Source organism: Orussus abietinus, unplaced genomic scaffold, assembly GCF_000612105.2.
Source record: "Orussus abietinus isolate OABI.00-Male unplaced genomic scaffold, Oabi_2.0 scaffold7, whole genome shotgun sequence".
Taxonomy (NCBI): Eukaryota; Metazoa; Arthropoda; class Insecta; order Hymenoptera; family Orussidae; genus Orussus; species Orussus abietinus.
Genome location: NW_019394453.1, coordinates 1,868,715 through 1,892,214, shown reverse-complemented (window position 1 = coordinate 1,892,214; position 23,500 = coordinate 1,868,715). Strand labels below are relative to the sequence as shown.

Sequence of the window (23,500 nt, the reverse complement as noted above, 5' to 3'; positions counted from 1 at the left end):
CGTTGAACAAATTACTATGATGTGGTTCTTGTTAACTACCTCGACAGAAGTGAAATGTTTGTTGGTCGCAGCATAGACCAAGACACCGTCCAGTCGAACGGTCCGGAACATTAATCCAATCGTCTTCGGCGGATCTGGATTCAAGGTTAGAAGGGTCTTTTCCTCGATGGTTTCTCGAGTAGCCCGGTGTTTGTGCCACAAAGTGGATCCGCTGTAGAGGTACTCGAGTAACTGCATTCTTCGATGCTTGTCCGAGACCTGATTAGAGTATAACACGTAAGTATTGCGAACTTGTTATTTTTATAACAACGACTTACAATTTCTTCAGTTATTAGATCAAGTAATAATTGTCGTACTTTGAACTCAATGTATCCTCCGTCACTCAGGGTGATGGGCTCCAGAGCTCCTTGACAATTGGGTGCGGTAAGCTTGCCACATTGACAAACCACTTGGTGCCACTTGTCGTAACATTTCCCTGCATTGCCACAAACCGAGAAGTCGTCGTTGCTCCTGGCACATGGGCTTCTTTCCGACCTGGCACAGGTTGGTTTCACCCCACGAGATGCCAGAGGATTAGTTAAATTAAGGGCCCTTCCATTTATCGAGACCGAGTGAATGCAGCCCACTAGATCATCCGAATGAACTTGTCCGGGTCGTTCCAAGATCGGGTCGGCATTAGCCAAACCACCGAGCATCAGAGGATTATTGTTGAAATTCAGGGTCCTGAGCAGGAGCATCGATTGTTATAATTTTTGATATACGTGATGAAGATATATCGCGTCAAAATATACCAACCCAGTAGGTCCAACGTCATCGGCATAACAAGATCCATCTCCAGGTCTACATTCATCGCAGACGTCACCATGTTCCCTGCAGTTGGACACGCTCAACGAGACCACGCGTCCATTTCTAGTGGCCGTTACTTTACGCCATTCTCCATCAGCCAAATGTCGTCCAGTTTTGATGGTAATCGACGTGATTGCACTTCTTGCGCCTCCGTAGGAAAAGACAACCCTACCGTTGACCAGCTCCAAGACAACAAAATCGGAGCGTCCTCCACTTTGGGGTCCATAATTGTACAGCAAAAGGGCGTTCGGTTTCGTCGTGGCGAAAACGACCGTAATGTCGTTTGTATTCGAGTCCAGCGATGGGAAAGACATGTACGACAATTCTTCGAAGCCGAATGTGGAGCGTTCGCAATGTCTCCCGTATCTGCCTTCTGGACAGCTACACCTGTACCTGTTGATGCAGAAATATAGGTACATTAATATTTTTGGTTTTAGACACTTGTTTAGGATGTACCTTCTCATAACACATATTAATTCAAAGCTATCGCCAAGCACGTACCCTGGTTGCTGACCAACACATAGTCCGCCGTGCAGACAAGGATTGGGTCTGCAAGAGTTCGTAACGGCCTCGCAATGATTCCCTCTATATCCAGCACGACAAAGGCAAAAGAAGCTGAATCCATCTGGACTTTCGCGACAGGAGCCTCCGTTTCTGCAAGGATTGCTGGCGCAGGCATCACCTCTTTCCAATTCGCATAGTTTTCCTTCTCGATCGGCGGGACATGTGCAGTGGAAGTCGTATCCCAGGCGTCGACATTGACCTCCCTAAATAAATCATAGTCAAGTATGTACCTTCGCAGAATTTATTAAAACCTATTAAAAGGAAGGAAGCAACAATTCGTTGACTACTCACGAGCAGACAAGGATTTGGAGAGCAGGGATCTTGTCTTCTTTCGCATCTATCGCCGGTGAATCCATCATGGCACTTGCAAACCATTTCGTGTACCACTCTTGGCGAGGTCAGGATTAATGTCTGGCTGTCCGTGATTCTGGCATCTTCATAAACAACCAACTGATCGCTGCAAATTCCTCCATTCTCACATGCCATGTGTTTGCACGGTGAATAACCGATGGTGATGTCAGCACCTTGCAACAGAGTCTGCATCTCTTCCTTCTTCCGTAGGAGTAGGTCCGTTACTTCGGTCTTGGAGAAAAATCCTAAGGAACGAATTAAAATTTGCCGTTAATCGTGATCTATCAGTGGGCAACAACGTGGCGGAAATCACGTTATCGATTAGTTTAAAACTGACGATAGTAACCTTGGGGTGATTCAATGGCTAGTGGGATCTCCAGGTTCTCGTTGTTTTCGCCGATGCTGTAAATTAACAGAGAATCGCCGACATTGATTTCAGCCTGCAGGAGGTCCAAGAGAGCTCGATAATGCTGCCCTAGGAATTGACCAGCTCCTAGTCTGGATATCTGTAGAGTCACGCTATTCTCCACTGTGGCGTTGGAGAAGGTCAAGAACTCCACGGTCACTTTGGATACCACATTAGGGTGTATGCCGTCATTGCCGGAAACACTCAGAGAATAGCCGAGCTCTACAAGAAAAAAAAAAAATAGATAATGTATCAAGAAGTCACATTGGATATCACATCAGGGTGTATGCCGTCATTACCAGAAACATTCAGAGAATAGTCGAGTTCTACAAGAAAAACAAATAGGCAATGATGATGATATTTCTATTCTCCGCACACTCTTAACGATGTTATTACTTGTTTATTAACGTAACATATCTCCTAAGATGCGATGAATTATTAATGCCTCTCTCCTCCTTCGTCCCCTCGATGCCGGCAATTTTCATACTAATTTATGAACTTCCGAACACGAACCTGGTGTAATTTTGCTGGTATGCAAATCGCAAGCGGCCGGAATATTGAGTACCCCAGAATTCGAGCCCTGGAGTATTTTGCATGTATAGTCTCCAGCAGTGTCGGGATCGTTTGGCCGGATGTCCGCGATTTTTCCCAACGGAGTACGCCCGTTAAACGAGTGGACCATTATGTGAACGGATCTTGGAGTCGAAGGACTGTCATTCTGGTCCAGCACTATCACGGTCACCGTATGTTCGCTCTTCATCCTTGGCACCCCGGAGTCTTCTACTTCGACCTAGAAGAGACAATGAATTAACCACTTGAATAATCCCAGTGAGTGTTGCGCGAGTACATACACTGTTAAAGAAATACTATAATTTTATAACATTTTTATTGGAAGTTTCTTTCAGACCAAATCAGGAAACTCGGTAGAGTTTCGCACCAAATGCATTAAAAAGCATGCGCGAATGTTCGGTAATACGTACTATAAGATCCAGCTGTGGCATGGTTTCCCTGTCTAAACTTCTGGTGGTCCTCAGCAATCCTGAGTGTTTATCAAGAACCACAGCGTCTTTGTGACGACCACCGATGATTCTGTAGGAAAATGGAGCGCCATTCGGTGGAAGATCAGGATCGGTTGCACTCAGCGTCATGATGCTGGTCCCAGCTGGCTCATTTTCGCTGACATATCCAGTTACTTCAGGTGGGTCGAAAACTGGACCATTATCGTTAACATCTAAGAGTTCAATGTGAACAGTCGCGGTTCCCGTTTGCGGCGGTGATCCGGTGTCGATGGCACCAACAATTAATTCGTACGTCGGCACGGTTTCGCGGTCCAGTTGTTTAGCAGTTTCAACTTCTCCAGTTTGTGGGTCTACCTTGAAAGCTTGGCCTATGTTGCCTCCAATAATGGAATACGAGAACTGATTGTTCTGTGGACGAACATCCTTGTCGACAGCTCTGACCGTTAAGATACGAGTACCATGAGGGGCACCTTCGGATACATTAGCGTCGTAGGTGTTCTGCAGGAATTCCGGAGGATCGTTTCCATCCTGGATCGAGATGATGACCTGAGCTTCGTCGGTATCGTTGCCGCGGATTCCACCAGCGTTTTTCGCCATGACGGTGAGGACGACTCTGTTCTGCGTTTCTCGATCCAGCCTTCTGGAGACACTAATGATGCCTGTTTCAGGACCGATGCCGAAACCACGGTCGTTCGAAGAACCTACGAAGAGATAGTAGACTCTTCCATCGGCTCCAGCATCTTGGTCGGTTGCCTGGACCAACCCAACGGAAGTTCCTACTTCGGCACTCTCGGACACGTCCATGTGGAAAACGGGTTGGATGAATTTTGGATAGAACTCGTTGACGCCGGTTATGTGCACCGAGACGGTGGTAAAGCCAACCATTTGGGGATTGGACTCTGGATTTGCGGCAACGATGTCCAAAGTGTACTCGTTTGCCTCTTCATAGTCGAAGCTCATCTTGGACGAGATGACGCCGGAGCTCTGCTGGATTTGGAAGTGGTCCTTACCGGTACCACCCAGGATCCTGTACTGAACGATCGCATATTTAGGCGAATCGATATCCGTGGCTACCACTTTATAGACGAAACTATGAGGCGGTGAATTTTCCGGAAGAAAAGCTTCGTAGAGGCTCTGGTTGAAGATAGGTGGGTTGTCGTTGATGTCGGTCAAGATGACGGTCAAAGTGGCGGTGGTTTGTCGCGGCTCGAAGCCTAAATCTGTCGCCGTGATGTTCAATCGGTACTGCTTGACGGTATCATAATCTAGAGGTTCCAGGATGATGACGGCTCCTGTGACTGGATGTACCGAAAATTCTTTCCGCTCGTTCCCGGCGGAAATCTTGTACCGCACGAGACCGTTTGGTCCATCGTCCCCATCGGCAGCGGAGACTATAACAATAGTCGAATTTACCGGCTCGTTTTCTGGCACTATCACTTGATAACTCAGAGCGGTAAAGGTCGGAGCGTGGCGATTCTCTCCTGTTATCACCAGGGTCAGGGGGACCTCGTCCTTCTGTGGTGGAACCCCTTTATCCATGGCACGAGCCGTCAGAACAAACGTGGTCCCAGCTCGGAGACCGGCGAGGCTCTTATGGACATGTACCCAACCGGTTCGCTCGTTTACAGAGAAATATTCGCTACCATTACCGCTCACAAAGGAGTACTCGATTTCTGCATTCACGCCGAAATCTGCATCGTCTTTTGCGACCAACATGACGACTTTTTTCCCAACGGAGTACCCTTCGGGTACAGGCGACAAATACGAACGCTGCTCAAATCTTGGAGCGTTATTGTTGGCGTCCACCACGCTGACGTAGACGACAGTCTTCGACGACATGGGTGGCTTTCCGTTATCGGTGGCAACCACTGTTAAGGAGTACAGATTTTCCGGGGAAGACGGCCGGTGGGTGTGCTTGTATCTCAAGGTCCTTTTGCTGAAGATGTCCCCCGTGGCAGGGTCAACGGTGAAGAGATCGGATGGTTGCAGAAGGCTGTAGGATATCACCGAATTCGGACCCTGTTTGTCACGATCGGTTGCCGTGACTTGACCAACATGGGCAGCTCGTCGTTGCAGCTCTGGGAAGTGGAAATGATAAGACTCCTCGTCGAATTCTGGGGCGTTGTCGTTTTGGTCCTGGATGGTTATGGTCAATGGAGTCTGCGCTCCCCAGGCGCCGTCCGTTATAACGACCTGAAAATAACGTATATCAATACCCAATTATTGGTTAATTCATTTTAATATTTTTAAACCGCATTGTTAAAGTAACCAACCTTCAGGAGATATTCATCTTGTTCTTCTCTATCTAGGTGTCCTTTGACCGTGACGTTTCCACTGAGGGGGTCGATCGAGAACTTTCCTCCTGGATTTTCTGCGAGAGTGTACGTCACGTTGGCATTTTGACCGACATCCAGGTCACTGCTGGTCAATCGGATTACGAATGATCCAATTTCTGCATTCTCGGTGACGTTTACGCTGAACAGTCGAGTGAATTTGGGAGGGTTGTCGTTTTTATCCTGAACGGTGATCAAGACTGTGGTGGTGCCAGAGAGTCGCGGTTCCCCTTGGTCTCGGGCCTCCACTATCAATTCGTAGCTGGCAATCTATAAAACGGGATAATTATGCCTATTATGCCAATCGTAAAACGCAGAAAAATAATTCAGTTACAACAAGAAATTTTACATGCAGTAACAAAGGTGAACACTTAAAAATGGGCCAGCAAAACTTTTGCCCAAAAACTTTTGTTACATCGACGACAGAAAAACTATTACATCCCTGGGTCAACAGAAATTCTATTCGTAATTGGAATATTGTTTTCTAGCGACAAAAAATTGCATGTCGCTCATTTGTTTTAGTAGAGACGACAATAGTTTTTGGGCCGTTGCAACAAATTCATTTGTTACTTTAGCAAGCATTTTGTTTATGGCGATTTTTCCCGCAGTAAGTGCAAAACTTTATTAGCCGTGCTGAATTTTTCTAAAAGTGCAAATGTCTTTTTTTTCGAAGAAATAAACCATACCTCAATAGGTACTAGAAAAGTATCGGAGAAATGTTGAAGAGCACCCACCTCCTCTCTATCTAATTTTGCGTTCGTGTTGATCTCTCCAGAGTTCTCGTCGATGACGAACGTTTCGGCAAAGTCGTCGACCAGGTGATAAGTAACTTGGCCATTTTCCCCAGAGTCAGCGTCCTTGGCGGATACTCTTGCGACAAATTGCGGTGGATATTCGTTCTCCGGTACCGTTGCATTGTAAAGCGGTGCTTCCATCACGGGTGCATTGTCATTTGCATCCGTCACGTTAACGAGCAGCTGAACGACACTTCTAAGAGCAGGTGTATCCGAATCGCGAACCTCGACCCAAGCCTCGTAATGTGGTGCCGTTTCGAAATCGAACCCAGAAGCTACGAGCACCTGAAACACGGTCAATTATGTAGTCGGGTACGCAACAGATTCTTGGCTGGCTTTATGAGTATTTAGGTCCCGATTGTTAATGCCATTCACTATTAATGATAATAAGATCAAGAAGGGACATAAATTTACCTGGCCAGTGTGAGAGTCGATCCTAAGAGCGTCTCCCACGTTTCCACCGGCCATGCCGAAGACCAGATTTCCAGCAGCTCCTTCTTTCGGGGTAGAGGCACTCAGGGTCGTGATGACTCTTCCTTCGGGCACGTCTTCAGGAAGCGTGAACCTCGTGTTCACGGTGGACCGGAAGTTGGGAAAGAGTTGTCGTTCCCAGAGATGAATGACTAAATCGGCGGTGACGGACTGCGGCTCGACCCCGCAATCGGATGCCAGGATTTGCAGCTGATAAGTCGTAACCGCGCCGGTAGCTAATTCCTGAGTAGCCCTTATCACTCCACTGTGTGGATCGATGACAAACTTTTTAGCATCTTCCCCCTGGAGTCTATAAACGATGCGAGAGTTTTCCCCGTCATCGTCGTCAACGGCTTTCGCTCCAAACACAAAGTCACCTGTAGGGGTCAATACAGGATTAATACATTCACGGACATTCTAAACACCTATACAATGAAAGGATTGCCGTTCAACGGGAAGAAAATGATTACTCTAATCGGGACGCATCGGCAATAATTTCCCTGTTCATCCTGTACATAGCCATGAAATACGTAACCAGATAAGATTTCTTCGAGAATCGTAGGATAAGAAACAATGGGCAATAATTCTTACCTAGGCGCGATTACCCGCCTGAACTTGTAAGAAATGTTAATTATTTATCTGGCAGTTACATGCAAATAAACCGACCTAGAAGTAGACTCTTACCCTGCCGATTACCGACACGTGAGAACGAACTTTCCTACCGTTACTCCTACCTGAATTACAATTTACGATGAAACCTTAAGCACAGGAATAAAGCTAAATCACGCAATGCGAATGAAGTTGTAAGTGCCGCGCAGGAATAATCTACGTCCACATTCACAAGAAAAATTATCGAATATCATCGTTATCATTACCTGGCTTGGTGGCATCCGGCACGTACGCCGTGTACCTAGGGCTGGAAAATCTAGGCGCGTTGTCGTTCAGATCTCTGACGGAAATCGTCAAGTTAATGGCAGAAGCACGTGGCTCTGTCGGACTGGAGTCCTGAGCTATCAAGGTCAGATGATAAACGGAAGTCTGTTCTCGGTCCAATGGTTCCAAAGTGATCACTTCACCGGTGTCTGGGTCGACCGAAAATCTCTCGGCCTTATCTCCTAGTAGGCTGTACCTGTAGAACACCGCGTTTTCGTTTGTTTACAAATTCACATTCCCAATTATGTACTCACATTTTTGCATTTTCGAATTGTCGAATTTTCGGATTTTCGAATTTTCGGATTTTCAAATTTTCAAATTTTCAAATTTTCAAATTTTCACATATTCACATTTTCACATTTTCACATTTTCACATTTTCACATATTCACATATTCACATTTTCGCATTTTCGCATTTTCACATTTTCGCATTTTCACATTTTCACATTTTCGCATTTTCACATTTTCGCATTTTCGCATTTTCGCATTTTCGCATTTTCGCATTTTTGCATTTTCGCATTTTCACATTTTCACATTTTCACATTTTCACATTTTCACATTTTCACATTTTCGCATTTTCACATATTCACATTTTCGCATTTTCACATTTTCACATTTTCACATCTAGCTGTCACATTAGGGTCACTCTTTTAATTAAAATCCCGGAAAACTTAGAACAGGAACTCACCGAATCTTCGCGTTGAGTCCTTCGTCCTTATCGGTGGCCAAGGGCTTGGCAACCCACGCTCCTGCTGAGAGATTCTCAGTGACCGTAGCTTTGTACTCCTGCCTCGCGAATTCTGGACTGTGATCATTGACGTCAAGGACCACGACTCTGACGATGCCGGATCCTGTTAGGGGTGGGGAGCCTACGAATCCAAGGAAAAGAAAATTTAAAAATCGGGTCATCGGTGTTTACTCGCCTTTCTGCGTAAGCGGTAACATAGATACATCTAATACTGCCATGGGGTGCATTAGGGACGAGCAGAATTGGTCCTGGTCTTGATATTGCAGAATGTGCGAGACTAAGATTCGAGTATACAAGATCAAGTCCAAGACCACCTTGGTCTCGCATCCGTTCATCGCTATCGAGCACCGAAGTGAAATTAGTCTCGCGCTCCCTTCCCGGTCTCCGTTCCTTCCTTCGAAAGAGCGTCTGCGAATCTCCCGCAACTCGGCCACGCGCATCCCAGGACTACTGCATTTAGCTTAGCAATTATTCCTACGAACCGCCGGCTCCGTGCACGGTTGGACTTGACCTCGGGACTCGGACAGGGCCAGCCTTCCAGTTTCCCAGCGCGGTCCAGGAACGGACTATCCACCGGGAGAGCGTTGCACCGTGCAATTCTAGCCGCATTTACGACGTCCGCGCATCCGGCTTTCGCGTAATTGAGGATTTCGTGGAAGCGTATCGCGCCGGGGCCTAAAACGCCTATTAGTTGCGTTTGCGTTTGCGTTTGCGACTGCGTCTCCGGCGGATCCACGAGTGCCGGCTGCCTAGGATCCCGCGAGGAACGGTGCCAATGTATCAGGCTTTTATGGGTTTGCTCGGTGGACGGTGTGCTTGCACGGACATAATCCAGCATGAGTTAATGCCTTGCTTAACAACGATGGACAGAGCCGTGGGGGACCGATCGAGGGAGAAAGAGACCAAGGAACCGGCCCTTCCGATGGCGGATAGAGAAGGCGAGACTTGGTCCATAGGCCGATAGGACAGAAGTCGAGAGCCAAAGGACAGAAATTCGGAGACCGTCCCGAGAGAAAAAAAATCCATCGAGCCCCAAGAAATAATTCTTTGAATTTTACAAAAAAAATATTTCATTGACTGATACGAAAAAAAAAGAAATATTCCATTAATCGAAAGAGTAACTATTTGGCACAAACTCAAGTAAACTGTCACAATTCCGAAGAAACGTTGCATCCAATTCATTCGAGTTTATTTTTTATTTAAGTCAAATAATTATTTTGTCAATTGACGAAATATGTCTTTGGTTCATTGAATTGTTTCTTCTCAGTCTACCGGTTCCTGTCAGATTACCAAAGTTAAGCAGCGTGTTGGCTCCTTAGAAATCATTGATCCTGGATTAAAAAAAATAAATCGGACAAATGTATAAAAAGAAATAAAGAAACAAAACCGTCTAGCTCGGAGACGATAAGGATGGGATTTCTTCTCGATATGGAGACGCTCGAAAATGAATATGGAAAGGGGATCGAGGTAAGAATTCCCGCCATGGGCATAGGTGTTCCAACAACGAGCCGAAGCCTGGACTCGCAATGAGTTTCTACGGGCCGATCCGTGGGCTGGCTTATAGCGATTCGCCCGAACAAGATTCGATACAGGGTGGTAACTGTAAAATACGCCGGCACGAATGTTGCTCGCAGCTTATCGCGCGAAGGCATGCGACTTCTGCGGAGCTTAGTCGTCTCTCCTCGCCGGTGCAAAATCTCGTCCCATAAAGCCCTGCGTGCCTCCTCGTTCGTTACATCTATCACATATATCTCCTTACTAAAATTCCATTACATCGCCGTTAAAAATTACGTTACGATATTGCCACCCGGAGGATCCAGGAGAGCGGATCTTCCTCCCTAGGTGAAAAGACATTTCCGCAAAGTGGCTTTGCCCCCAAAGCAGAAACGATGACTTCAATACTAGATAAAGTATCAAATGATTCGATACACCCAATTTGGAGAAGTTTAATACATTTTTTTACGTTTTATATGTACATAGAATGACCATTTCATATCACCTTAACCGGGTGCGCGCGCAGGTACGCGAGCGTCACATGGCTGGTGCACTCGTTAATTCATGTAATTTATAATTTTCCTAACATTGTGCATGGTGTCGAGTTCACGCGCACTTGGATGTCTTCTAACGAGCGTGGTTCCGTTTTCATAGGGAAGAAATATCGATGCGACCAGGTGTTGCCGACTTGAAACGCTAAGAAAATGGCGTCTAACGACTGTAAAACACGACGACGAGGATTTCGCTCCCTGCTAATCGCGCGGGGCCATGCGATTTCCCCATGACTTGGTCGCACTCTCGCATCCTCAAAAATTGTCAAGTTGCAAAATTACTTTCTGGAATATCGCGCACGCCGAGTGAAAATGGTGTCGGCGGTTACTTTATTAATTAAATGTAAGTATGGTACCGATACTTGGTTCTTACAAGACATTAGGCCGAGTTATTCGACCGAAACCGATCGGAATGCCCGCGTGCAGCCCACCCGAGGACGAAAGACCAAAGGCCACGATCGAATAAAGATAGTGGAGAGGACTCGTCCGATCGAGGGTGATAAGTCTGCCAATTTGAGCCGTAGATTATATTTAATAAGCGGTGAAACGGCGCGGGCGTCGATCTTCTCCCGCGGCGCTTCGACTATTAAATCGACTATTAAATCGACTAACGAGCGCTACTCTCACCGAAAGAATTTCCCTGCGCCGTTAGTAAAAAGTCTCGTAATTTTGTAGCATTCTTCCCAGAAGTTCCGTTCAGACGTGGTACACTAATTCCATAAGTAACTTATGAAACGCGTGTATTGAATTCTCTACTAGAGTCCACCAAATTATGATATGATGGTAGTAAATTAAAGCACCGTATAAAAATGATGACATCGCGACATGAAATCTCGATCGAAAGGCGTAAAAAGGAAGAAGGGTTCCTGCGCGAGCTTAAAATTGTAATGTCGTATAAAAATGATGACACAACGACGTGAAATTTCTACCGAAATGGGGTTTGGTGTTTGCAAGACCAGAGGGGGATAGAAAAGTCGGAGGTTCGGGTCTCGTTCGAGAAAAGGCGTAAAAAGGAAGAAGATGGCGTACGGGAGTCGAGGCCAAAGACACGTACCGCGAGCTTACTCGTAGATTTATTCGCACTCGAGCTCGACGCCTCCGTTGAGATGCCACCGAGAATATACCCACCGAGTCGGTGGACGAGAGAGTCTCCTTCGGGGCTCTATTGCCAAGAGGGAGAGTTAAAGAGGGAGCAGCACACCTCGGCGCATACCTACGCGCCCGCCTTTGTGTGGGTATGACAAATTCGTCTGCGATTAATCTCAAGCCGCGCGCCACCACGCCGTAGCGATACGTGGGGCACATACAATGCCTCCGGCACATACGTCTATAGGGTGTCCCTACCTTCGACGACATTTCCCTGGGCCGCGACACCGCGCCATTTTTGGTACTCGAATCAAAATTTTAACCCTTCTTTGAGCCTACATAAAGTAAGACCTCTTTCGATCGCGCTTCAATTATTTACCTCCTCGTTTTAACATTTAATGTTCTACTTTCCTAGAATGAAGTCCTACTTTGGACCTACAAGTAGACAAAATAATAATAAAAAATATCTGCCATTTTTAAGGTTTACAGTAGGACCTCGAAGGTTTGAAGGTATATCGTATCAAAACCCATTTAAAAGCAATCGACCGCACCGATCGACACCCACCGACCGACTGTGAACCCAGCTTACAAGGTCTAAAATCAGTTGCCCTCTTTCGGTCCAAACATTCCCTCGAGACGTACTCAGATAATATCCAACTTTTAGCCGATCTCTATCTCTGTAAAATAATTTCTACTCGTACAAGGGGAAAGACGTGCCGGCGCTACGTGCAGAAAGTCGACGACGACGAAATGGCTAGTCGGCGAAGTCGATGGCGACCGAACGCGAAGGAGAAAGGAAAGAGCGGACACCTATTGTTGGCCGAGGCCAGCCCAATTTTCTTGTCAGAGATAAAATCCCTCTCGCGTACCTATCTTCGAGCTCTTCGCCCAAGTCTCGACCCGACTCTCTTCGGACTCCGCACTCGCTGCGTCACGATGTACCAGTTGGACCGACTCGTTAAACGAGTCCAAGAATAATTAAAATCTCTAACGACTTGGGCCAAAGCCAAAAGACCGCCGTGGATTCGAGAAGCACGATATCGAAATACCATTATTCTTCGTTTGGCAAATTTTTGTGAATCATGTACACCGGAGGATATACCACGCTACATGATCCGACCATCATAGGAAAAAGGTGTTTAAGGTGTTTTGAAAGTGTCATATGTATAAAACAATTTTTGTCGAAAAATTAAATTTCGGGAGTTTCAAGACCTTCATTAGGACTTCCATAATCAGGTGTTAAAGTTTCAAATTATTCGGTGCCCTCACCCTGACAAAAATATTTCATTTCCCCCAGATAATGCTTTCGCGTCACTTTAAAGGAGAAATTGACAAAATCAAATGATTTCGAGTGTTCGAATTCGGCACACCGAGTATGGTAAAACTGGTAAATTTATTCGCTTTTTTTTCCTTCTCACGCCTTGCTTGCCTCTCCCTCTCTCTCGTTAATGTGTCATTTAAAAGACGGCCAAACCGATGGGTGGCACGAGAAAGGCAAAGTGAAAATATGACCGAACTTTGCATTTTTTACATCCTTCCCTTTAAAGCGTGGGCCCGAATTTAACAACGTCGTTAAACCCTCGCCATCTCGCGTCGAACGAAACATTCCGTCGAAGTGAAAAGTAATTATACGTGGATTTGGAGACCGTGTACAGTATGTACTTATTTTTATTGACCAGTGAATGGGCGTCCTCGGCCAATAAACACAAAGTAGTGGAATTCACGTATTACACCCGTAAATCCAGTGGAAATAGGGCCTTAAGTGTAAAAATTAAACGTTTATCCACCCACGGTTTTTTCTCTACGTTAAATATACATTTACATGAAACGTTGATTTTATGCGTTAAGTTTTGCGACGCGTTGATCCCCATTCGAGAAGAAACGAGTGCTTTAACGATATTTGAACATACAGTAAATGATTATAAACGATTTTACCTACGGACTACATTTAAACGACGTTCGTGTTCCACGATTGAACGATAGTTTAACAGACGTGGAATGAACGTTATATCGACGTTGAATTTCTCGCGGAAAGGACGAAAATATGAACATTTTTTCGCAACCTATTTTATAGGATTACAGTCAATGGCTTTATACCATTTTTCCATGTATATTCCACCACTCTGTGTTTATCGGGCGTGGACGATGCGACGAGAAATGGGAGAGAAGCGGCACGAAGAAGGACTGAAAGCGAGCGCGCTGCGGCACCAATGACAGGATAATAACGCCACTGAAATATCTAAAGGCGAGCACTAATAACCCATCTAAGGGCGAGGTAATTCCCTTGTGAAGTATTAAATGAATTGTTATGCTTGATAAATTAACGGCACGTCCTGGACGCACGTAACTGTTACTCGTGATTATCGATCTTGCACGATATATAAGCCGACCGCGTTAAAAACAAAAATTTAAACAAAAGCGTGTAATACACTCGCGAAACGAAATTTTCACCAATGCTCCTTCGATTAAACGTTTTTGAAAATTTGTTAATTCTAATTGAGGAATAAGTGAGAAATCTTGACCGCGCAGCCAGGAGCGCGCACCGCGCTTAACGGTATCCGCTTAACATCGGACCAGCATCATTAAAACATGCAACCTTTGACAATCGGTCAAAGGTCGTTTAAGGAACTCCATCGCGAAAGGAAAACTAAACGAGTTATTACGTCCGGCGTGTTTACGACTCGTTATGGACGCCAAATAAGTGGCGTTACGCCTCGTTATCTCGGAGCGCGATTGAGCGGCAAAAGTCGAGACAAAGTACTTAAGAACTCTTTCCTCCTCGGGACTTTTATTTCAATCATGAATCGCAGGCATAAAAGTATATGATATTCATATTCACATGCTATAGCGTAGGGGATACTGAGAAAAAATTGTCATCCGATTAAAGAGATGTTTTCTTGATTTAAGGAATTCCACTCAAATAAATTGGATGCTCCATTTCTTCGGAATGACGACAATTCATTTCAGTTTATTTGAGCGAAACTCTGAATTATCAATATTTTTCTTTGGTACTGTACCTGGAAATATTTCTTTGGTTCAATTCTTTTCCTCAGGGCAGCAAACCATCGGATTTGCGACATTGAGCCGTCCGTATATCCAAGGGCTTGGAATAACACTGGCATTTTCACACGTATGAATGGAACGTCGCGTTCTGCGAAGGCGGCTCGCGGTAGAGGGAGAGGGCATGCGCCGCCGCAGGCGGGAGCGAGAGAGAGGGGGCGAGGCGCGACCGACCCGCATGGGCGGGAAGGAGGAGAGGGGATAGGGGCGCGACGCGGCGGCGAAAAATGCTCCGGTAAACGAGGGAGTCCGCGAGGGGAGCGTGGACGCGACCTTGTGCCGCCAGCCTCGTCGGCATTGTCCTCCATTGGAAAATCCAAAGTCCTTGCCTCCATGGCGTACCTATTGTAAGACGTACCATGAACGCGTCTCATCTCACCCTGACGATCGGCCAACTCGTTCCACGGTGTTCAAATTTATCGCTACCCAGAAACCCTTTCGAATACGTTACATCAAATCTGAAATAACGGCACTCGGGATGAAAGCCTGACAAATACTACACTTCGAAGAACACCATTTTTACAAAAGAATTTATTCCGAAGTGATCATAACCTAGAAGAGGAAGATGATATAGGAAATCGGTGAAAATCTTAATTAATGTATTACTATGCGCTATGAAATTCTCAAGAGCGCAAAACGCCGTGGCAAAACTGAGAAAAAGGAATTTATTGAACTAAAGAAATATTTCGTCAATTCATAGAGTAATTTTTTCCCTAACATAAACTGAAGTAAATCGTCATAGTGTCAAATAAACGTTGCATCGAATTTATTCGAGTATATTTCAGTGAAATAACTATTCTTCGAATTAACAAAATTCGAAGCTCGATGAAATTCTTATTTTTCTCATCCTCAGCATAGTCGTACATAGGCGCCGGGAGCGTAACCCGCGGGTTAATCGCGTTCCCGGTGCAGGACATAATTGGGGTACCGGGAATTACGAGGGAGAAACCGGGAGCTTCCTAAGAAAAGCGCATCCGAGAAACTGGCAAGGTGGAGTATAGGAAGCTCTCCCGGGAGAGGGCGCCGTCAAAAATGCTGTCGCCAGGGTGTAATCACGCCCACTAATGCCGCCCTGTCAAAAACAATTTCTCCGATTGGGGCTGCGCGGCGAGGGACTCCCAAGTCCCATTTATTCACGGTACCCCGGGACCGGGATAATAATCATAATATTTCAATGGAGTGGGGCACTTTAATAAGAGAATAAGGGTGTGTGACGGCCCCGGAGTATGAATAAAGTAGAATATAATATGCGAGCGGTTGGGCCCCGAAAGATGCATGGTGGGTAAAAGCGGGAGATAAGGGCCAAAACGGGGGGCGGGCGGTCGAGGGGAGGGAGGCACTCGGGGCCGATTATCATAATCGCGCGTCATAACTCCGAGGGCCCCTCCACCCGGGCCGGACGAGCTCCTTCGGGATAGGTCCTCCTCGGAGGGTGGGGACTACCGGGGTGTGTCGGCGAAATAAAACGAGACTCGAGGTGGAAGTCGCGCGAGCGTCTCATTCAACGACCCCAGGATTTATTTCGAATAAATCGATTATTTAAATCGAGTCCACGGTTCAATTGAAATGCATTTCGATGCGAATGCTGCACCCATGTCTTGCGCAGGAATCTGGGACGAAATCTCCCCGGCGAGTTCCGGCGGGAAGTGATACAGCACTCAGGGAAACATGGATTTTATCGTTTAAAATAATGTGGAAATCCCAAGCTGAAATCACTGGAGATCTTTGGAAATTACCGAATATTGCCATAATTTTAAGGCCGAACGTCACTTGTTACCGAACCGTATCGTTGTTTGTCATATAAAATCAAAGGCGATCGGCTCTTACGGAAGAAAAGCGTTTTCACTGATTTTTTATATAAATTTCCAGGGGAGCCTCTCAAAATGGAAATTCCAAACTTTGGCGGTAATCGATTCCTGACGAAAGTTGAAGGTTAAAAGTGCAGGAGGCCCCGAAGGGGTTAAGCGCCCTCTAATTTCCGCGGTATTAATGACGTACCTTTGAAATTACGCGCGTTACGTCAGTCAATCGGAGTATTAAAATCTCTCCCTTGAGGAGCCAAGCGTCCCGTTAGAGCGGTCCGATGGTCAAGCGAGATTTCCAGGAGAGTCGGTTAGTTTCTCAGGCAAACCACGTAAACGAGCCGACTATCGCCGCGACGTCGAGGGCATCGAATCGCTTCGAGAACGCGTCGGAACTAACGGAGTACGAAATACTCGATCCAGAGAAAATTGAAATATGAGAATCCGGATTTTTGGTTCGTTCAGCGTCAATATTTTCTAGCTCCGAGAACGCGTCGGAAATAACGGATCACGAATTACTCGATCAGAGAAACTGTAAATATGAAAATTCGGGTTTTTGGTTCGTTCGGCCTCGACGTTGCCTCGAGTGAGCGAATCGGAGTATAAAAATCAAGACCAGAGAATTTCCGGCTCCTTTAAATGGCGGTCTCGCAAAAAATGTCGGTCGAGATTTCCTGGTAAACTCGTAGCACTCCTTAGTTGCCAATTCCGAGGGGAATTTTCCTCGAGTAATTACACCGCTCGGGATCGCACTCGTCGATCACGTTCACCCCTTTCCCTCCGGATCGAGTGGATCGAATCGAGCATTACCTCTCTCTGCTCGGCTGGTGAAAGTGGTACGATGAGTTAAGAGGGAATTCGCTCGAAATCTGAGAAAAGAGGCCCCCTCGAGCACCCGATTACATAATCGCGCTTTTCGAATGAGATTTATCCATTTTCCCCCTGTAGGAAAATTTGCAACTACATCCTGGGGCCATTTAACATCCATGCTTCCGTCAATGTTCACGATGTTTAATATAATCGGGTTAAACTGTACCCGTAATAATAAAACCGTAGAGACAATGGTATCACCACAAATTTCTCTAATTAATCTTATAAATGAACATTGAAAATCGGTTCGGAATAGAGGAACGAAGGTTAGCTTCCTTGGTGGCGCGTCCTAAACTCGTGTTCTTAACGAGAAATTAACAAGTGAAGCGACCGCGTCGATAAATCGGCGGGATCTCGATCGCGCGTGCGGCCAGTCGGTGTAAACGGGTCCGAGGAAATCGAAATCTCGTCCGGTCTCGAGACTCCTGGCGAGTCGGTCAGGACTCGGGAAAAAATTCGAAGTAATCGCTTGCTCAAGGTGGAATACGACACCGCGAAACTATTACGGCTCCCGCTGTAAATAAACCGTATCGTTAGGCCGTTGGTATTGCGTTTATTACACGCTAGGCCATAACTGGGGAGCTTAACCAAGAGCTCACACTCCGCGCCGCGATCCTGTCGATTAATTAATTAACGAACGCCATGGATAAGATCGGCCGCGCTCCTCCGCTTCTTCCCTTTTCCAGTCGCGGCGTCGTTTAGCATATCTCGCTATTGTAATTGCTTCTCGGGAACGTTTCGTATATTAATAAGGGTAATCGAGCGTGGAATACGCGTTTGCGGTCGAAAGACTTGGAGAGAAAGAGGGGTAGAGATCGGTCGAACGGAATACTTCGCCTGGATCGTTTAGTTAGGTTATGAATCCGACATAGTGGATCACATCCGTTCAGATCAGACCAGACTAGACTAGACCGAATCCGACCGAATTAAACATTCTTAAACGGTGTTCACCGAGGCTATTCCCTTGGAAATCAGTGAAAATTATTTCCTTCTTTGAGAACCAATTTCCTTTGATTCCATATAAACAACAATGCGATTCGGTAACAAGTAACGTTCGGCCTTAAAATCTTGACAGTACTTCGGGAATTTTCAACGATTTTCAGTGATTTTCTCTTGCGATTTCCAGCTGATTTCCACGTTATCTCGAAAATTCGTTAAGATTCACGATTTCTTGAGTAAATACCCCTTTAGCGTTCTCCAGCAAAGTGGGAACGATGACTTCAATCGTTAGATGGCACTGGAGTGGCGAGCGCCTTTAAGGCCTTATGAAAGTATCATATACGTACATCAAAAAGTCAAAATATTTATAAACCATCTCTCCAAACTGAGTGTACCGAATAATTAAAAATTTTAAACCCATGATTATGGAGGTTCTAATCACGGTCTTCAAATTTCACTTTAGAAAGAAAATTACTTTTTCGATCTGATCTGACATAATCTGATCTGTTGTGATGTGATAACAGCCTAAAACTATGGCTACAGTCGATCAAACCCATTCCGACCGAACCAAACCCGACTGAAACGAAATTATTGCTTCTTACGGACGCGGCTGCACTTTGTCCATGTCTAATCTAGTCCGATCTGTCGGACAAAGTGCAGCCACGTGTATAAAAAGGAATGTGGTCTCTTTTTCTAAGTCCCTTAGGGGGTTTGCGTGGAAGTACTCTGGTCGTTCACGGTCGGGAGTCGGTCGATTCCCTCGCTGCGTGCAGCCGAGAATAATGCGAGAACTCGTATCGGTCGCCGCGAGGTTCGATACGCAGATAATCCCCGACTGGATCCGAGTGAGCCCAAGACCGAAGAGAAGATGCCTAACCTTATATTTTCTGCCATATACCTTCGGACCGGGTGCCTTGTACGCGAATTTTACCCGAGTACCCTCGACCTCTGGGGGGGGTTCCCGGCACCTTGCGCATTGCACACACTCTGCCCTTGATTTGAACTTATATCTATGTTGGATTCTGGCCCAGTATCGACCCAATATTATCACGATTTTTGAATTTGGTCACCCATCTAAGAAGGAAATACCACCCCCGACGTCGCTTAACTTCGGTTATTTTACGGAAACAGAGTGACGCGGCTCGCTTTGTACCTTAAGGTATTATGAAAGTATCATATACATATATACAAAAAAGTCAAAACATGTATAAAACTTTTCTCCAAACAGGGTGCACCGAATAATTTGAAACTTTAACACGTGATCATAGAAGGCGAGGGACTCCTCGGATACCTTTCCTGAAAGTCGAAATGCATTTACAATTCTACCAGGGGTTCCTATTCTTCGTAGCCAGGCGTTGCTTGAAATTAATTGGAAAGACTTTAACGCCGCGTGGTGTAAATTCTACGCGTGATTTTTAACAGGACGGGTGTACGGTAAATCTTAGCTGGAGTATAGTTGCAGTATAGTTCTCTCCGCGCTATATTATGAATGGATACCGCGATAGGAGAAGAGAAATTTTTCCCAAGACGGATTCAACCCTCGCTTGTACCCTCGGTCGCTTTATCGTAAGGATCTTTGAAAGATGCTCGAAACCATTAAATAGTAAAGATATTACTTTCCGGTAATATTTTCTCCATTCAGGACGGGTAGCAGGAGCTTATCCGTGTCCATCTGCGAGTCGGTCGTATGAATTTTCGAGAGTTTTAAAAAGCACGGGGGAAGCTCCTCGGAATCTACAGTCTCCTCGCCCGACATAATAAATTCCGCCTGCGGAGCAACCGCGTACGTTCGGACCTTATTGCGCGAAATCGAATTCTGCGATAAGCCCGCGACTGTTTACTCAAAACTTAGCCGGAAGAAAATGAAAAATCGTTTTGATCCTATGGACCTTAACGAACCAAGAAAACGTTCAAACGAGCACCTTAAGGGCGCTCACCACTGCAGTGATTTTCCAGGACGAAGATAACAATTCCGAGCGTACTTTTCCTCTGATCGAGCTTAACTAGTGCTCCTTCTAAAGATAAAACGTTGACGCGTGTTTACACAGGAGATTTTCGCTAAAGCAACCCCTTCCTGGTTAAAAGAGCACGGGAATTATATCGTTGAATTTTTTATTAATATGAAAATGACCACTTATCAAAAATTATTCCGAATCATTGTCCCTGTGAGGTCCTGGAAAATCGCCCTTAATGGCCGATAGAGCGTTCGATCGCTCCGAACGTGTCGATTAGCCAGAATTCGATTTTAGTTCGATCGATTAGGATAATCGCATCTCGCTGTAGCGAGGCATCTATGCCGAGGTATTCGGATAGGAACGAGGAAGCTGGTTATAATATACGATTAGCCTATTCGACATAATAAATCCCTTGGACGTAGTTTGCGTGCCTCCCCGCCTAAGTGCGCCGGCGCGATAATCCACCTCCGTCATAAAAGTTAGAAAGGAGGAGGACGGAAGAAGGAAAAGACCGAGATAGATCTAAGGAGCGAAGACGACAGTGGCGGCGCAGGACTGCCGTCGAGGGAGCCTAATTCTCTCTCTCCGGAGTCCCGGCAGTCTCGCATTCCTGCTTTCTCTATTGGTTTATTTTCCCCAGCCTCCGTGCGTCTCTATCTCCCATCTATATCTAGGTACCACTCGGTTCTCTCGGGCCGAGACCTCGAGGAACGTGGCTAGGTACCTACCTCACCTCCTATCTGACGCGTCTGCGCAGATCGGCGCTCCTCTACCGACTCGGACCGAGCGGAACCAGTTTCCTCCATCTTGTTACGTCACGTCATGACAAACGCGACTTCGAGTAGGTTATCGTTACCGTGTTCACACTTAAGTCGCAAAGTGCAATTAATGAAAAGTTGAAACGTGAAAAGATTCGACAACGACGGCATTTGGGGGGTAATTCTGCGTTAAGGGGGCACGAAAGTGGTATCCGAGGGGTCAATCGTTTATGAAACTTTTCACTGAACTGAACGTACCGAATCGTTTGAAACTTTATAACGTGAATATGGAGGCTGTAAGAAAGGTCCTGACGCCTATGAAATTATATATTTTTTTTATAACAAATTTTTAAATGGTCTAAAAAATTTTTTTTTATTTAAGTTTCATGGGGATCGGGACTTTTCCTATAGCCTTGATATTCATATAATTAAGTTTGCAACAGTTCGGTACACCCAGCATGGAGAAAAGTTTCATAGACGAGACCTCTCTGATGATACTTTCATATCGCCTTAAGTCGACCCTGACTCGCAAATCGAGTGCTAGGAAACGGGCGAAGAAATGCACGTGAACACTCTCACGCGAGTGCCGTTTCCTGGGACGCGCTTAAACTTTTGAAAGCACGTTATCTATGGCGGGCTTATTTCGAGTAGTATTATTATTATTACGGTTACGTGCCTCATAGGAATGTGCATCTGCATTTCGAAGGTGTGGACGAGCGTGCCAAGCCGGAGAACGTTATACGCGGTGTATTAGGTATCCAAGATGGCGGCAACTCGTTTCCACGCGAGACGACGCGCGCGGTCCTCAAAACTGAGTAATTACGATCTCGTCGAGGGTTTATTCTAATTTTAGTTTCTCCACACCCTGTTCGTAGAGGACTTTGCAAGGTTTAAGGCTTGGCTTAAGGCCGAATTAAAGAGAAACTTGGAAAGTGACTCACCGGTATCCATCGCCACCAACGTCAGAGTGTACTCGGGCACGGATTCTCTGTCCAGCGATCTCAGGAGAAACACATCCCCGGTGCTCGCGTTTATTCGAAAGAGATCGGTATCTCCTTCTTTCAGGAAATATCTGACTTGGTCGTTGTAAGGTGGTGTGTCGGCGTCGTATGCTTTCACCTGGACGAAGAAAAACGGTTCCCGTTGTCACTTTCCTTCGACCATGCGACCATGTGACGATTGCGATCGTTCTCTTTTTGAAACCAATTCCAAATTGAAGAAAATACTAAAGTGTCTAATGAATACACACCTGTATTACGAATCCCCCTCCAGGTGGCACCATATTTTCCATCACGTGTGCAAGGTACGGCGAGTCGAGAAAAACCGGCGCATTGTCGTTGATGTCGAGGACAGAAATCGTCACTTCTGCCGTGTCGTCGCGAGATACTTCTCCAACCTCGGGTGCGCAATCTTCTCCACGAACCGTGAGACGATACCTGGACTTTCGCTCGAAGTTCAAATTTTTCGCTACCCTGATGACGCCGCCATCTTCCGAGATAGTGAAATCTCGATTGTCGTCGCCGGCAGAGATACTGTACCGAACTCTGCCGTTGGCGCCTTCGTCCCGATCCGTGGCCGAAACCTGTACAAAGATGGAAAAACACAGTGATTATAACGGCATCCTTCCGATTAACAAACTACCTCGTGATTTGACTGGATATTATCTAATCGAATAGGAGAAAAAAAAATACAGGCGACCGTAGTTTACCTGGAGAACACTCGCTCCTATGCTGGCGTTCTCCGTTACGACAACAGAATACTATCTGGGGTCCTTACGATTATCATACTACCTCGTGATTTTACTGGATATGTTCTAATCGAATAGGAATAAAAATACTGCCGACCGTAGTTTACCTGGAGAACACTCGCTCCGATGCTGGCGTTCTCCGCTACCGTAGCGGAGTACTGTCTGGGGTCAAAGACTGGCGAGTTGTCGTTCTCATCCAGAACGACGACGGTGACGGTGGTAAAGGATGACTTGGCAGGCTCTCCCCTGTCTTTGGCAGTGACGGTCAGGGTGTAATTAGGTCTGTGCTCCCGATCCAAGGGACCGGAAACCCGAAGTAGACCGTCCACGCCGCCCAAGGTAAACGGAAGCGTGGTGTCTTCCAAAGAATACTCGACGTATCCGTTCCGGCCCTCGTCGCGGTCTATCGCCTTGACGACCATCACCACCGTATTGGGCGACGTGTTTTCCGCCACAGAGGTTTGATTCGGCGAGATGAATTCCGGGGCGACGTCGTTGACATCGAGCAGCGTCACCGTAACCTGGGGATAACGAAAGATACAAATTTTCGACATCGGTCGCAGCTGCACGAAAAAATGACATTTCCACTTTTATCAAAGAACAGCATCACCGATAAAGTTTTGCTCTTACTGCAAAAATCACCACACCGACAACAAAACTGTTTGCAATTATATCGGATCGTAGATATAGATTATAGGACTCTCTTAAGAGAAAGCGCTTGCTAAATTAGCAAATAAATTTGTCGTTGCCAGAAAAGAATATTGCAACTGTGA

At 46.0% G+C, this 23,500-nt stretch overlaps 1 protein-coding gene across 1 annotated transcript in view; it reads right to left on the bottom strand.

The window, feature by feature from the left end:
• The window catches only part of LOC105704181 (cadherin-related tumor suppressor), an 88,498-nt gene that overhangs the window by 3,476 nt on the left and 61,522 nt on the right, over window positions 1-23,500 (bottom strand). Inside the window, exons 5-20 of the mRNA XM_012433196.2 lie at window positions 22,835-23,248; window positions 22,230-22,562; window positions 21,922-22,099; window positions 8,406-8,586; window positions 7,660-7,913; window positions 6,728-7,161; window positions 6,254-6,598; window positions 5,460-5,789; window positions 3,148-5,379; window positions 2,681-2,957; window positions 2,108-2,389; window positions 1,702-2,006; window positions 1,348-1,613; window positions 796-1,239; window positions 357-723; window positions 40-258 (exon numbers count right to left, since the gene is read on the bottom strand). Coding sequence (XP_012288619.2) covers window positions 40-258; window positions 357-723; window positions 796-1,239; window positions 1,348-1,613; window positions 1,702-2,006; window positions 2,108-2,389; window positions 2,681-2,957; window positions 3,148-5,379; window positions 5,460-5,789; window positions 6,254-6,598; window positions 6,728-7,161; window positions 7,660-7,913; window positions 8,406-8,586; window positions 21,922-22,099; window positions 22,230-22,562; window positions 22,835-23,248 — 6,861 coding nt within the window. The remainder of the gene's footprint in view (window positions 1-39; window positions 259-356; window positions 724-795; window positions 1,240-1,347; window positions 1,614-1,701; window positions 2,007-2,107; window positions 2,390-2,680; window positions 2,958-3,147; window positions 5,380-5,459; window positions 5,790-6,253; window positions 6,599-6,727; window positions 7,162-7,659; window positions 7,914-8,405; window positions 8,587-21,921; window positions 22,100-22,229; window positions 22,563-22,834; window positions 23,249-23,500) is intronic.